Raw genomic sequence first — 16676 nt, forward strand, 5'->3', positions numbered from 1 at the left:
CTCAGTTTGTAAAATATTCTCCAGAAGGCATCCATTACTCCAGCCCATACCACCACATTGGACCAGCATCATGGAGCACCGTGTGCTCTTCATTAACAGAGCAGGACTCAATGTGGCAGGATTCCCTGGCATTCTGTCTGAGCTGGTTGCCCTGCTGTTCCTCATGCGGAGGGTTCCTCCAGGCTCTTCTGCTTTCTTTTTCTAAAGCTCTGAGCAACACAGTCTGAGTAACCAAAGGCAGCTAGCTCTACTTGCTCAAGGGACCAACTCTACCACACTGGGGTTGATTGATGTGGTTTTTCTTGGGAGCCACGAATAGAAACTTATCTACAGTCCCTGCCCAGAGATGATAAAAGAAGAAAGCAGGAAAAAAAAAAAATGCTGGGGCCAGAGAGTTGAGCCTGTTTCTGCAGTGGGTTTAGAAAAAAACCTCCCGGTTGGGGTTGGAGAGATGGCTCAGTGATTAAGGGCACTGGCTGCTCTTGCAGAAGACCCAGGTTCAATTCCCAGAACCTACATGGTGGCTAACAACCATCCATAACTCCAGTTCCAGGGATCTGACACCCTCTTCCGACATCCTCAGACATTGCATGATACGGCATGGGTGTACTTAGATGCAAGCAATGCACTCATACACATAAAATAAAAATAGCAAATAAAGCCGGGCGTGAATCCCAGCACTTGGGAGGCAGAGACAGGCAGATCTCTGTGAGTTCTGTGAGTTCAAGGCCAGCTGAAGCTACAGGGAGACCCTGTCTCAAAAAAGACCAAAAAAAAAAAAACAAAAAAAAAACCCACAAAAAACTTGGAACTCAGAGATCCATCAGCCTCTGCCTCCCAGGTGCTGGGATTAAAGTATGCACCACTGCACCCAGCTCTATGGGCTCTATGGGGATTCTCAGTGGACTCTTCCGAGTCCTTCTGTACAACATCACTTTCCATGACATCAGTAGCCACGGGTCTAGATCTCCAGGCCTCTTTTCCAGCATTGCCCAGACCTCGGCTTGCTTGCCCAACACTGCTGGCCAGATGCTTCAAATACCCCTTGAAGCCAGCTATCAGGAAGTAGTCCCCATCCCCAAGTGCTTCTCCCCAGAGTCCTAAGAGTACCAGCATCCTTAGTTATCTGTTATCTAGGATTTTATGGATGACTCAGGCCTCATTCTTATGAAATGGGCAACCAGATCCAGGGAGCTGGCAAACCACTGCCAGGCAGGAAGCTGACACTTCCTCAAGGAATTCTGAAGTTGAACATTGTTTTCTCTAGGCAGAAGCAATGATTGAAAAGGAGGTGGGGAGGCAGGTGCTTAAAGAGTGGCGGGATGTCCAAGATGTGATGTTAAGTAGAAAAAGCAATTGTCGAACATTACAAATAGTGTGGTTAAATATAAATATTTCATTTTTGGAGTAGAGGGCTATGGTCTCAAAACCAAACTCCTACCTTTTCTTTACACTTTTTCGCTTGATTTACTGTTATTTTATGTGTATGAGTGTTTTGCCTGCGAGTATGTCTGTGCCCCATGTGTGTACAGTACCTTCAGAGGTCAGAAGAGGGTATTGGGTCCCCTGGAACTGGAGTTAAGGATGGTTGTTAGCCACCGTTCAGGTGCTGGGAATCGAACCCTGGTCCTCTGACCACTGAGCCATTTCTCCAGCACCAGCCCCCCTCCTTTTTTTTTGAGGCAAGGTTTCATTGTAGCCAGGCTGGCCTCATACTGGCTATGCCTTTGAGGATGACTTTGAATTCCTGATCCTACTGCCTCTACCTCTTCAGTGCTGGGATTACAAGCATGCTGTACCACATTTGGTCTATTCAGTGCTGGGGACTGTGCACGATAGGTAAGCATTCTACTAAATCTGAGCTCCAGCCCCAGCTCTGTTTTTGGTTTTCAAGGTGTAGCCCATGTTGGCCTCAAATTTATGATCTTCCTGCCAATACTTCTCAAGCAAGATTACAAGCATATGCCGCCAGCCCGGGCTTTCCACAAATACTTAAACACACAAAGTGGGGAGCCATACAGCAAACTGTTCATGGAGTTTGGGTCTGGCTTGAGAATTAGGAGGAGATCTCCACTTTCTCACACATTTTCATGAAGCTCAGAATGTTTATATCACAGGGCTTTTTTGTAATCAGAAAAAAAAGATGATTTAAACAAACAGATGATTGGAGATGTGGTAGTGAGCCTGCCCAGAATCCATAAGACCTAGGCTTATCCCTTGCACCACAGGGGAGAAAAAGTGATTTCTGTCTGGTATTTTAAAAAATATTTTATTTATTATGTTTATTTTATGTGTACGAGTGTATGGCCTGCATGGGAGTAAGGGTATCCATGTCATACAGTGCCCGTGGATGGATGCCCTGGAACTGGAGTTACGGACAGTTGTTAGTTGCCATGTGGGTGCTGGGAATCAAACCTGGGTCCTCTGCAAGTGCAGCCAGTGCTCTTAACTGCTGAGCCGTCTTTCTATTCCCATGTCTGGTATATGTAGTCACCTTTAATTTCTGGTAAGCACTCTTTCAGGTGTGACCTTCTCCCTTAATTTGGGACTAGGCAGTGTTTGGGAGACTGGATTAGGAGCCAACCTGGGCAACACAGTGAGACTCTAAAAAAAGAAAAATAGACAAGCTGGAACTTAGCTGGAAGATACAGCACTTGCTGAGCATGCACAAGGCTCTGGCTTTGGTCTCTAGCACCCCATAAACCGGGCATGGTGGTGCACATATGTAATCCCAGCATTTGGGAAGTGGAGGCAGGAAGATCAGAAATTCCAGGTCGTCTTTGGCTACATACTAAGTTTGAGACCAGCCGGGTTACATGAGAGATTGTCTCAAAAACAAAAAGACCCAAACAGGAAGCATAAAAATCCTGGAGTCTTGTCCACACAACTTTAAGCTTGTATCTAAGTAATCAGTGCTGACTCTGTTTCGGCTAATTTGTAAACTTCACAGTAGATCTCTGTGAAATGGAGCCCAGCCCAGTCTACATATCAAGTTCCAGGCCAGCTGGGGCAATACGGTGTCTTTAAAAAAAGTTCCAGGGGATCTGATTCCCTCTTCTGGACTCTATAGGCATTGCATGCATGTGATGCACTTACATACATGTAGGCAAAACACTCATCCACATAAAAATAAAAATAATGAAAAAGTTATTTTTAAAGGTTTGTGGTTTAAGAGGCAAAAATTAAAGTCACCATGGGGGCTGGTGAGATGGCTCATGGAGTAAAGGTGCTCGCTGCCTATGCTGAAGACCTGAGTTCAATCCCTGGGCCCCACATGGTTGAAGGAGAGAACAGACTTTTATAAGTTGTCCTCTGACCTCTGTACTTATGCTAAGGCACACCCCCATAAATAAATAAGCAAACAAATAAATAAAAGTTACTACATAGGTGTATGTATTACAAGGGAGAAAACCAACCACACACTTTGTTCCCCTTTCTGTTTTTTTGAGACAGGATCTCAGTATATATCCCTGCCAGCCTTGAACTTGCTATGTAGACCAGGCTGGCCCCAAACTTGAAGGGATCCTTGTGTTATGATTGTACATGTGTACCACCATGGCTGGTTTCAACTCCATATTAAATTTTTATTACATTTATTCATGTATTTGTGGCGGGGGGGGGGTTGGGGGTTGCACATGCCATGTGCACATGTGGAGGGCAGAGAAGCACCTGTGGGAACTGGTTCTCTCTTTCTACCATGTAGGTCCCGGGGATCAGACTCAGGTTGTCAAGCTTGGTGATAAAAGCCTTTACCCACTGAGCTCTCTTGCCAGTCCTAATTCCACATTCTTGATTGAGTAAATAAAAACAACTGACAATAATTATTTTATGACACAGTCTATGATGAGAAAACAACATTCTATTTAAACTAAAATGTTTAAAGATTTTGTGTTTTGCCTGCATGTGTGTTAGGTGGACTGTCATGCAATGCCCATGGAGACCAGAAGAGGGCGTCAGATTCCCCTGGAACTGGAGTTACAGATGGTTGTTAGCCACCATGTGGGTGCTGGGAACCAAACCCAGGTCTTCTGCAAGAGTAGACTGGTGCTCTGACTGACCGAGCTGTCTTCAGCCCCCAAGAAGACTGACTCTTTTGGTGATGGGATTACATTTTGCTTCCCTGCAGTTCAAAATTAGTATTCTCTGCCATCAAAATCAAGTTGCAAATGCCTGATTTCTTGTTTTTAAAAAAGATTTATTTTTTATTTATGTGAATGTGTGTGTGAGTGTATACCACATATGTACAGAGTTCACAGAGGGCAGAAGAGGGTGGCAGACCCCCTGGAGCTGAGTTATAGGCAGATGTGAGCCACCATGCAGAGGAACCAGATTTGGGTCCTCTGCAAGAGCAGTAAACACTCTTAACCACTGAGCCATCTCTCCATAGCCTTTATCCCTCTCATTAAAAGAAAATTACATTTATGTATTTATTTATTTGAGTGTGTACACACGTGCTGTTGTGCAAAGGCCAGAAAACAACTTATACTCTCCTTCCACTTTTATGTGGGTTCTGGGGATCAAACTTGGGTTTTCAGTCTTAGCTGCAAATACCTTTACGTGCTGAACCATCTAGCAGGGTCTCACTCTGTAACCCAGGCTGGTCTCAAACTTGGGGTGATCCTCTCACCTCTGCTTCCCAAGTGCTGGAATTATAGGTCTGTGTCATTGTACACAGATGATTTTTTTTCTTTAACCATTAAAAAAAATGTAAAAACTCCGGCTGGCAAGATGGCTCAGCAGGTAAAGGTGCTTGCAACACAAATCTGGTGACTTGAGTTTTATCCCTAGAACCCACATAAATGTGGATGGAGACAATGGACTCCACAAAGTTGTCTTTGACCACTATGTGTATATGTAAATATATACGTATTTATATACATGTAAAAGGTATTCCATACCCACAGTCCATACACAAGCTGGGCTCTCAGTTACAATTCACTGACCCCTAACGCGACGTGGTGACGCACACCTTTATTTGCAGTGCTCCGGAGGCTGAGGCAGACAGAGACCCCTGTGATAAGCAGTCAATACGTGTGGCTACAGGAATGAAAGAAGGAAGGGACGTTCTCATATGAGTGTATTGGTCAGTCAGTGAACATGGCAGGCCTCTTGAGCAGCTATTTTTGGTAGGAAGCAATGCTGAGCTAAGGATGTAGCTCTGTGGTAGAGAGCTTGCCTAGCACGGACAAGACCCTGGGTTCATCTGCAGCACTGGGGACGGGGGAGGCAGTGGTATCACTGCTGCTCCCAAACTAAGATCCCACACCTTTGCGGCAAGGAAAAGACACATCTGGAGGCAAAAGGGCCACTTTGTGGTTTCTCTGCTGATAGCCTAGGGCAGGAATCCGTTCTCAGTGATGGCTCTACTCACAGAGGGGCCCTACGGACTGCTGCTCTTCCTTCCTGGGAACAAGTTAAAGGTCCTCCTCCTATAGCTGGCCCTTCCCAGGGCTGCAGGCAGTTGCTGTCAGATGACAGTCAAGTGAGTCCAGTGTTGGATATTGACACAATGACCTCTTTTTACCCACCACTTCCCCTTGGGTAAGGCCAGTGTGAGGGAAGGGAGGCAACAGGGGCTGGCCCACTCACCCTTAGGCTTGAGCACCCACAGTCACCTTCTTCTGTGGGCTTGTTGCAACTCAGGTCTCCAGCTCACAGAGACCACAAAAGCCCCTCAAAGCCCATGTCATTCAGTGCTGAACTGCACTTCTCTCTAAGACATCAAATTAGTCATGGAGGTTTTCCCACTGCTCTGAGTCATCTCCCCACAGCTGTGGGTTTCCTAAGGGCAGAGCAGAACATGGGAAAGTCACAAGAGCGACTGTGTAGTTCTGAGCAGGCAAGGTCAGCTGCACAGGGTTCTCAGCATCTCTCTCCTCAAGAACTCCCAAAGGACCCAGCTGCCCACTCAGGAGCGCCATGATATGAGATCCATGTCAGGGGTTTGGCTGTGCACACAGGCATGAAGAGTCATTTGAGGCTGAGTGGGGGAGATGCTGGGTGGGGGAGATGCTGGGGCTGGTGCTGCTGAGCCACCAGGACCTGGCAGGGGCTTCCCCAGAGATGTTGCATAAAGAGGGCTGGAGAAATGGTTCAGTGGTTAAGAGCACTGGCTGCTCTTGCAGGGGGACACTGGTTTGGTTTCCAGCATCCAGATGTCAGCCAACCACCACCTGTAACTCCAGTTCCGGGGGATCTGACGTCTTCTTCTGGCCTCCCCAGCCACTGCATGCACAGGTGCACTTACATGAATGCAGGCAATACACTCATACACATAAAAATAAAAATCAAAAATGTAACTTAGAAAGCATGAAGGTCGCTGTGCTCAGGTGTCTCTACCTGAGGGGCGGCCTATGGAGGTGAAGTATTCAATACAGACCCATGTGCTGCTCGTGGATTCGTACAGCCTTGGTGGTTCCTTCTTGACCATTCCATGCCTACCCAGAGGCACCCAGCACAGAATCCAGGGCTCTATGTGAAATACTCTGTCCTCACTCCAACCAGGTCCTGCCCCTCAATGCACCTGTTGGTTAATCCACAAAACAAATGGCCTCATAGGCTCATGTGAGGTTTAATGAAAAATCAACATCAATGCCAGGGAAGTAGCTGGCTCGTGGTAAATTCTCAACAAATACTACTTATTATTAGCAGGTTGATGGGCAATGAATGACCTTTTAGAGAAAACTTTGGAGAAAGGCCAGAGCAGAAATAAGACCTGACCCTGGTCCTATAAGAGCAGCTAAAAGCAGGGGCTGGGGAGACGACTGCTCAGTGGATAAAAGCGCTTGGTCTGTGAGCATGAGGGCCTGAGTTAGACTCGCCACCAACCAATAAAATCTGGGTGTAACTGGGTCTGTGCCAGCAACCTCAGCACTAGGGGACAGGGGCAGAGGCAGCAGGATCCCTGGGGTTTGCTGGCTGCCAGTCTAGTGAGAGACCCTGTCTCAAGGGAAAAAGGTGAGGGCGATAGAACAGAGCACCCAGTTCCCTTCTCTGGCACACACTGTGCGCCCACTCATACACCACACACCAAAAATCCGTAAAGGCCTCAGATGCCTGTTAGATTTACTCAGTCTCCTTTCTTCCTCCTCTTCCTCCTCCTCCTCCTCCCCCTCCCTCTCCCCTCCCCTCATCTCTCCTCTCCCTTGTTTTATGTTTTTCTGATTTCAGACAACCATTAGTGTTTTATGTAATTATTAATTTTAATGTACAGGTGTGCTTTTTTTTTGTTGTTTTTTGTGTTTTTGAGTCAGGGACTCACTATGTAGCCCTGGTTGGTCTGGAACTCACTATGTAGATCAGGCCAGCCTCAAACTCACAGAGATCCACCTACTTTTGTCTCCCGAGTGCTGGGATTAAAGATGTATGCAGCACCATGCCTGGTTTCTTTTATCTTTTGGGTTTAAAGATTTTTTTGAGGGGGAGGTCTTTTTGAGATAGGCTCTCCCTGTAGCCCCAGCTGGCCTGAAACTTGCTATGTAGACCAGGCTGGCCTTGAACTCACAGAGATCCACCAGCCTCTGCCTCCTAAGTGCTGGGATTAAAGGTGTGTGCAACCACGCCTAGTTTTAAAGATATTTTAATTTTTTTTTGTCTTTTTGTGACAGGGTCTCCCTGTAGTGGGGCTTGCCTGGAACTCACTATGTAGATCAGGCTGGCCTTGAACTCAGAGATCCACCTGTCTCTGTCTCCTGAGAGCTGGGATTAAAGGCGTGTACCACCACGCCTGGCCTTAAAGATTTATTTTTAAATTTTTATTTCTGTGTGTCTGTGTGGGTGCATACAGAGGTCAGAGGAGGACACAGGATCCCCTGGAGCAGGAGGTGCAGGTGGCTGTGAGCCACCAGATGTGGGTCCTCTGGAAGAGCAGCAAGCACTCTTAAACGAGCCATTTCTCCAGCCCTTCACTACCTGCTCTTTCATCTCTGAGAGCCGACACTGCTGCTGGAATCTGTTCATAATCCCTCCCACTTTAACCCTGTGGAGGGGCCATGTCACACCCTCGTGAATCCTGCAGCTAGGAAATCAGAGTCTGACTGCACAGCTTAGTACAAGTGGTTTATTCTCTTCCGGGCGAGGGTGAACATATGTCAAGCAAAGGTTTGCCCACCTAGCCCCTATGAGAACCCCCGAGGAGGAGTTTTAGATTAGTTAACATGCATTAAAAAGTCCTTCCGTAGTTGATGAGGCAATATTAGAGCAACACCTTGAGGTCACAGCTCCAAGATCTGCATGGACAGACAAAGGCGGTTCACGAAACACACAGGTGAATGTGAGACACAGTCAGGTCGGTGCCTAGTGCTCTCTGCTTTGTAGCTTGGCTGGGGAGCTGTCGGTGTGACAATGTGGCTCTTCTGAAAGGGAAACAGCCCTGTCCCACTCTGTCACTCAGGGCCTGCTAGGTGTGTGCAAGGCCATGAGCTTCAGCGCAGTGGACTCTGGGTTGGCAGGAGTTTGAGAGCACCAAAGACCCTATAACCTGATCTCTTAGTAGACAGGACAGGGATCATCATTTTCTCCTGACCGAAAAAAAAAAAAAAAAAAAAGCTCTTTTGTACCTGGCAGGTCAGGGGCCTGGGACATGGGTGGCGGTGGGGCTGTGAGGCTGACAGAGGCCTGTCCTCATTTCAAACCACAATCTTACCATTTTGCTAACCTTCGATGGCAAGCCTGTTTGAAGACACAGAGAAAGCTGTCTTGGGCACTCGGCTGGCTGTTCCTTAGAACAGAGGCCACTCAGCCTTCCCTCCTGTTACAGGACCCCAGATGACCTTCCACAGCAGCTTGGGGCAGGATGTCCCAACCCATCTTTGTTTTATTGAAAAATCCACTACTCTGTGTTTCCTCCAGACCTGTGAAGAACTGGCTGGTATGAGAGTCTTGGAATAGAAACCAGGTGAAAGGACAGAGCCAGAATCTATTGTAAAAACTGGACGTGCTGGATCTTTGGCTCATCAAAACATTTAAAACACTGGGAAAGAGTTCAGTCCCTTTCAAAGCATCTGTTCCTACCTGAGACCATCCCCACCTGGGTTCAGACCTGCAGCATTAATTCTGGGACGGAGGTGGCCGGTGGCGGTTAGAGGCAGAATGTGTTAGGTTCCCTCTTGTGTTTCCGCCAAAGGCTGCCAGGCTGTGGTGCCTAGCTTGAAGCCACCAGTCCCCACTGCAGAACACTCCTAACACTATCCCTCTAGGCCCAGGCAGAGTCTGCACGACCCCAGAGTTTGGATCTGGATGTGCTCCTCTAAACGGACCTCCTGACTGGCACCTCCCATTGACTGACAGGAGGGTGTTGCCTAGCCTTTTGTCTGTGCTAACAAGAGGTAGGGGCCTGGTGGCAGGACCTGAGAGAACAGGGCTCCCAGGCTGGTGGGCCCCTCATCATTGCTACTCTCCACTTGCCGAGAGTGGGCTGAACTGGGCAGCTGGCTCAGGGGCAGTGGCCAAGTCCTGGGGAATTCTGGGATAGAGAGCGTGGCAGGAGACAGGCCAGTCACAAGCCTGGCATCCATCTGCACCTTTGGTCTGGAAACCCAGCCACGTCTCCAAAGCCACAGGAGCCTGCCGATGTCCAGGAGTTTTTGGTTTCTGTTACAGAAACATAGCTGGGATCTGCATCCATTGAAAACCAAGTCGGCAGGAGGAGGCAGGTACCTGGGAGGTTTAGGATGGAAACTCGTAGTGTCTCAGGTGCTCATCTGCCACGGACATGTAGGTGGTCCTCATGCTGGGAGAGTACTGTGAAGGAGAGGAGAGGCAGTCAGAACAGGGTACATCTTGTTACCAAGTAAACTCGATATTGTACAGCCCACCCTCCCTTTTGTATCTGCTGGCTCCACACTGGTGGATTCAACCAACACTGGACCAAAGCTGTTTAAAAAATTATGTGTGCTGGGCGTGGTGGCACACACCTTTAATCCTAGCACTCGGGAGGCAGAGGCAGGCGGATCTCTGTGAGTTCAAGGCCAGCCTGGTCTACATAGTGAATTCCAGGACATCTGGGGCTACAGGGAGACCTATCTCAAAAAGACCAAAAAAAAAAATTGTGTGTATTGAACAGATATTCATATACATACTTTTTCTGTCTTCATTTCTGATGGTTGTTTACCATGTTTAATTGTTTATCTTATGTGTATGAGTGTTTTGTCTGCATGTACCTAAGGGTACTATGTGTGTGCAGTGCCAACAGAGGCCAGAAGACATTAGATCCCCTGGAACTGGAGTTACAGATGATTGTGAGATGCCACGTAGGTGCTGGGAATTGGATCCAAGTCCTGTGCAGGAACAGCAAGTGTTCTTAACTGCTGACGTCTCTCCAGCTCCTGGTAGTTGGTTTTTTTTGGGGGGTGGGGGGGCTGTTTTTTCTTTCCGCTTGTTTGTTTTTGAGACAAGGTCTTATTTTGCAGCCTAGCCCAGCCTAGCCTGAAACTCCCTATGTGTCCCAAGCTGGACTCGAACTCAAGTGAGAGCCTCTTGTTTCAGTCTCTGGAAAACTGGGATTATAGGCACGTACCACCACACCCGGAGTCATTCTGTTTTCTCGTTACTTCTGTTTCTGTAACCAGTATAAAGAAGCAACCACTGGCATATTATTTACATTGCATTAGTTATTATAAGTAATCTGGAGGTGTTTTTAAAAATATTTTTTAATTTATTATTTTTATTTTATGTGTATGAGTGTATTGCCTGCATGTATGTAAATGTACCCATGTCGGGCAATGCTAGTGGAGGTCAAAGGAGGGCATTGGATTCCTCCAGGACTGGAGTCACGGACAGTTGTTAGCAGTCATGTGGATGCTGGGAATTTTACCTGGGTCCTTTGCAAGAGCAGTCAGTGCTGTTAACCACTGAGCCATCTCTCCAGCCCCCAAACCTGGAGGTGATTTTGAGCATACAGGAAGATATGTGCAGATTACATGCAAGAAAACAGTATAGCATTTTGAGCCAGTGAGATGGCTCAGCAGGTAAAGATGCTTGATGCCAAACTAACAACCTGAATTCACACCCTGGGACCCACATGATAGAAGGACAGTACCGATTCCTGCAAGTTGTCCTCTGATCTCCACACATGTGCCATGGCACATAACTCTCCCAAGTAAAAATTTAACAATATAATAGTACACCATTTCCTATAAAGGACCTGGGCATCCTCAGAGTCTAGTATCCTCAGGGGTCCTAGAACCAGTGCTCTGTGGACTCTGAGGGGACAACTGAACTAGAGCAGTGCTGGGAACGTCCCAGAGGGTGAGAGCCTGGCCAGGGCCAGACGCTGGGCATGGGGCTTTAGTCACAGCACCATGAGGCTTGGGGTGATGCTAGAGTGGCCTGGGCAGCTGCACATCCACTGATGCTCCCAGTCCCACATCCACCAGGGCGGCGGACTTCAGCCTCCAGCATAACATGCTGTGGGGTGCTTCACCAGAGAAGACCACTCAAAGTTTTGCCGAATGAAAGTTGTTGCTGGCCAGTGACTATACAAGGGTGTCAGAACCAAGTGTGTAGCCCCGAGTCATCTCTAGGGTAAGCTTTTATACAGAGAAACCATAACCAGTGGTGAAAAGTTTAAGTTCCCAAGCTTACAGGTGCAAAGTCCCCTTACCAATTTCTATTTAATTAAGCAACAATTACTATTTTGCAGAAATAAGTCAAGTATAACCTACAGAAGCCATAAATCTGCAGTGAGCAGGTGCTCTCAGGACGTGCTTACCTGTTCCCAAGACAACTGGGGTCCTGCTGACTATGTTCCTGTACCCTGGGCCAACTGCCTGATAATTTCAGAGACTAGAGTCAGCCTAAACTTTAACATGGCGTAGCTATGGTCAAGAAGGTGCCCTATCACATGTGCACACACAGAACAGGATTCTCCTCCCCCAATCCAATCACACTGCACACCCAACACCCAGATTGTATTCTCACTGTGGTATAGTGCTGGGCTGTATCAGGGTATACCAGGCAGTTAGGATCAGTTAGTGGCTAGCAGGCTGAGAACAGAGGCCCACAGACCCTGGGAGCCAGGTCCACATCCCAGCTGTGCTCTGTGTGTGTGTGTGTGTGTGTGTGTGTGTGTATGTGTGTTTGTGTGTGTGTGTATGTGTGTGTGTGTACATGCATGCATAGGACAGCCAGAAACTTCAGCCACCATTCTTCAGATGCTACTACACCTGGCTTTTTATTTTTTGTTTTCTTTGAGACAGGGTCTCTCTATGTAGCCCTGACTGACCTGAAACTCATTATGCAGACCAGGCTATCCTCAAATTCACAGAGATCCATCAAGGTGTGTGCCACCATCCCCAGCCACATCTGGCTTTTTATAATGTGGGTTCTAGAGGAAGCTCTGGTCCCCACACATGCAAGGCAAGTACTTTACTGACTGAGCTATCTCCCCAGCCCCCAGCTGTATATCTTACCTGCCTGTGACCTTGGCTGAGGTCTTCTGACCTCTCGTAGCCTCAGTCTCCCCACTTGAAAAATGGACCTGGAAGCACTCAGTAACACCCTTGTTTCACACAGGATGTTCAAACACATGGGGAGTTTAACAATCCTGATGCCTAGGCCACACTCACCTGGGTATTCTTCCACAAGGAGGTAAAATAAATGAAATGTAAAATCAAGTATTTAAAAGTGTTACCTGTAGATCTTAAGTGCTGTTCTGGCAATTCTAGTATTAGAGAAGCAATGACCGAGCGCACAGCAGACCCAGGCCCTTCCCCTAGGAGCAGACATGGGTCTCTCCTACCATCCTGTACCTGGGGCCCTTGAAGTGGGACCCAGGATTGTGCATTTCTTTTAAAAAATTTATTATTTATTTATATTTTATGTGCATGAGTGTTTTGCGTGCATGTATGTAAGTGCGCCATGTGTATACAATGCCCTCAGAGGCTAAAGGAGAGCATCAGAGCCCCTTGAACTGGAGTTATGGATAGCTGTTAGCTGTCGTATGGATGCTGGGAAATGATCTGGGGTCCACTGCAAAAGCAGTCAGTGCTCTTAACTGCAGAGCCATCTCTCTCCAGCCCTGGGATTCTGCATTCCTCCTCCTCCTCCTCCTCCTCCTCCTCCTCCTCTTCCTCCTCCTCCCCCTCCTCCTCAGCTTCTTCTGCCTCCTCCTCTTCTTCTTTTTCTTTTTTTAAAATTGAAATAGGGTCTCCGTATAGCCCCTGCTGGCCTGGAACTCACTATGGAGACCAGGCTAGCCTCCATCTCAGAGATCTGCCTGCCTCTGCCTTCTGAGTGTTGGGATTAAAGGCATGTACCACCACATAGGGCTGGATTCTACATTTCTAATAAGCTCATGACTGTTGCTGGTCTGCTGTCCCCAGTACAGAAGCCAGCAGATCCTGCCTGTCTTCTGGAGCCAGAGAAGTTTTGGAAGTTGTATTCATACACAGCAAGCATGCCACTGGGGGTAGGAAGAGGAAGGGGCATGAGGCTCTTCAGGCAGCCCAAATGAGAGGTGATCTTGTCTCCCAGGAACACTAACAATGTCTGATAATGGTTCAACTGTCACAGCTGGGGTGGGGGATGGGATGCTATTGACATCCAGTGGGCAGAAGCCAGGAATGCTGATAAGCATCCTACAATGCACAGGCCAGCCTCACCACACAGGACTGTCCTGTTCAACAGTTGTTGGGACTGCTGCTCAAGGCCGCCTCAGGTTCACTTTGGCTCCCAGACCAGTAGCATCATCTTTGCCTAGGAAGTGCAAATCCCTGGGCCCCAGCCCAGTTTCCCAAGTCCTTTAAGAGATTCCCATGCATACACAAGCATGAGACCCATTTCTCAATCCTGCTTGATAATGAGTTTGTTAGACTTCAAGTCTCCCAGGCGCCTTCCGGGGGAGGGTCTGTGTCTGTGAGTCTGGGGACAGTCTCAGTGTTGATACGACATGGAATGGCCTGTGGTCATAGTTTTGGACTAAGCTTCTGCACTGGGCCCCAAGAGGCCAGACTGGAAAGCAAAATGGAGTCAGTCGCTCATGACCAAGTTGAAACCAAACTTTTTATCTGACCCTCAGAGAAATTAGGAGACTATGAAAGGGAAGCCAACTTTCTTCCAAAATGAGTTACTTTCAGTCAGCATAACCACAAAGTGTCTCTTGCTCTAATCCTTACAAAAAATGACCTAAGTAACCCAATATGAACCAATCAGGCCTTTATCATTCCAATTTCTTGTTCCCACCTTGTAAGGAAGAGACGTGTGGAAAGAATAATCCCTACTTCGTTCCTTGTTTCCGCTTTCCCTGATCCATTGCTGTCGATAAAGCCCACCTCTTGGGGTTACGACAGAACATGTGTGAGGCCCTGGTTTTGGTTCCCGAACACCGAAACAAACATACACCATAAAATAGGGCCAATGAGATAGCTCAGTGGGTAAAGGTGACTGCCACCAAGCCTGACGACCTGAGTTCAATCCCCAGGACCCACATGGTAGGAGAGAACTGACTTCTGCAAGTTGTCTTTGGACTTCCGCACACATGCCATGGTGAAAGCACACAGGTGGGTGAACACGCACGCGCGCGCACACATACACACACACACACACACACACACACACACGTAATTTTAAAAAATACCCACCAAAATAAAACCGTTTCTGGGCTTACTGGAACATTCTGATTTTATGAAATAAAAGATTTATAGAACTACAGATAAAGCCAATTAAGGGTTCTTTTTTTTGGTCTTTTGTCTTTTTGAGATGGTCTCCCTGTAGCCCCAGCTGGCCTGGAACTCACTATGCAGACCAGGCTGGTCTTGAATTCAGAGATCCCACAGGCAGGATTAAAGATGTGAGCCACCACGCCGGGTGCCAATGAAGATCTTGAACTCAATAACTTGTAATCTTGTCCTTTGGCAGGACTTTTCGCAATGGCCCTGGGTCATTTTTGTCTGGGTTTAGGAAACACATGTCTAGGATAGGAGGAAATTTCTTGAAGACAGATCTAAGGGAAGACATGTTTCTAGCCCAGGAACAGGTTGTCCCTTCAAGGCCTAGCTTCTTCCTGTCATCCACCCACTAATCCTGCTGGCTGTCCCAGAGAGGGGGGCAGAGGCAGGATTCTGTCTACCTCACAGTCTTGGTCTACAGCACCAGTGCTTACCCATGCAGGGGTCTGGGGTAGGGATACTCCCCCAGGCTGAGACAGAAGCTGCAAGCCAACTTTGCCAAAGCAATCCGGGTTTCTGGACAGGCCTTGATTCAGGGGAGGAAGGTTTAATCTGTCTTCAAGCCTTGTAAATAAGGTCTTTGAAATCTGGGCGGCGTTTGGCCTATGATATGCGTGGCTGTCTAGTTTAGTGCTTATTCAATGAAATAACCAACAAAGTTCTTTCTTTTTTTCCCACTTCTGTGAAGACCACTCACTGCATTAATAGGCTGTCTTTGATTATGGCCCCAACGAGGGTCAGAGTGAGGACTTTGACCCAGAAGGCCACTTACCGTGGGCGGAGGGGAGCCTCTTCCAATGAGTGGCACATTCTCGTAGCGTGGGTTCCCACCAAAGAGCATGGCTTGGTTCCTGCGGGCCAAGAGGACAGCTCAGTTCAGGTGTGTGTCTACATGTGTGCGTGCCCGTAGAAGTCAGAGTCGGTCGCATAGAAAGGGATATAACAGAGGGACTGTGGGTAGGAAAATAGAGAGCTAGGTATGGTGACTCACACCTGCAATCCCAGCACTTGGGAGACTAGGCCAGTCTGGGCTATAGTAGATCCTCTCTCAAAAGAATCAAAAGGAAATTGCATTCTAGGGGGCTAGGAGACATACAGCTAACAGGGACAGGTGCTAGGAGAAGCACAGCCTCCAGAACGACAGCTTCTTAGGCCTGGGACTAACCAGAGGACTTGTGACAAAAGTCTAGGGCTGGATACCTGTAGTGGATTCATCTCCAGTACACATGGAATACAGGAGTGATAAGATTCTCTCACCAGCATCCTGTGGCTAAAGTCAGGGGTCCAGGGCTGACCCATGATGCCCTCCCTCCCCCATGTGGCTCTGTGGACCAAACACCCTGTCTATAGACACAGTTCCCCTTCCAGGGCTGTGAGGCCATGCTGCCCAGCCTGGGAGTGGGGGACTGAGGGACCCTGCCTTACATACATGTACTCAGAGACTGGAGCATTGGAGATGGTCTGGGTGGGTGGCTGGAGGCTGCACTGGCTGCCCAGACCACTGCTGTAGCTGCAGAAGCTGTGAAGCTGCCCCCTCTGTGGGTTGTGGGCCGCGATGCGTCGAGCTTGGGGGTTAAAGGGGTCGTCGTCATCGATGTCATCATAGTCTCTGTCCCTAGAATGACATGTAGAATTTGGCCAGCTGTCAAGCGGGGTCACTGGACCCTCACCTGAGTATCTAGCCACTCTTCCCAGCCAACTAGTACAGCCTTGGAAGACAAAAGAAAAATGAGGAGAACCCAATAGAGAGATGCTTTTGGAAGCCCTTGTCAAGAAACTCCAATGGACTCTCATGTGAACATTTGAAAATTGCCCTGTTCTGACTTTTCTCTAGTTCCCTGTCTAGAACTTGTAATGCTAGTTACTCTTGCCTTTAGTTCTCCTTCACATCTCCCATTCATGATTCAAGGACTTCCTTTTTCCTTTACAGATAAGAGTTATGCAATTTGGGAGTTTTTTAGATAGACCCATTGAAGGGGTACTCCAATTGCCTCACCCTGCATCCCTGCT

The 16676-nt window shown here is 47.9% G+C and overlaps 1 protein-coding gene across 1 annotated transcript in view; it reads right to left on the reverse strand.

Moving 5' to 3' along the window:
- Nucleotides 1-8045: 8045 nt before the first annotated feature.
- Ttyh2 (tweety family member 2) overlaps nt 8046-16676 on the reverse strand; it is a 52593-nt gene continuing 43962 nt past the window's right edge. The window contains exons 12-15 of the mRNA XM_008831475.3: nt 16096-16281; nt 15439-15517; nt 9658-9741; nt 8046-8354 (exon numbers count right to left, since the gene is read on the reverse strand). Of these exons, the coding sequence (XP_008829697.1) occupies nt 9667-9741; nt 15439-15517; nt 16096-16281 (340 nt within the window). The 3' untranslated portion in view covers nt 8046-8354; nt 9658-9666. The remainder of the gene's footprint in view (nt 8355-9657; nt 9742-15438; nt 15518-16095; nt 16282-16676) is intronic.

This window comes from Nannospalax galili, unplaced genomic scaffold (genome assembly GCF_000622305.1).
Source record: "Nannospalax galili isolate Female #2095 unplaced genomic scaffold, S.galili_v1.0 scaffold634, whole genome shotgun sequence".
NCBI lineage: Eukaryota > Metazoa > Chordata > Mammalia > Rodentia > Spalacidae > Nannospalax > Nannospalax galili.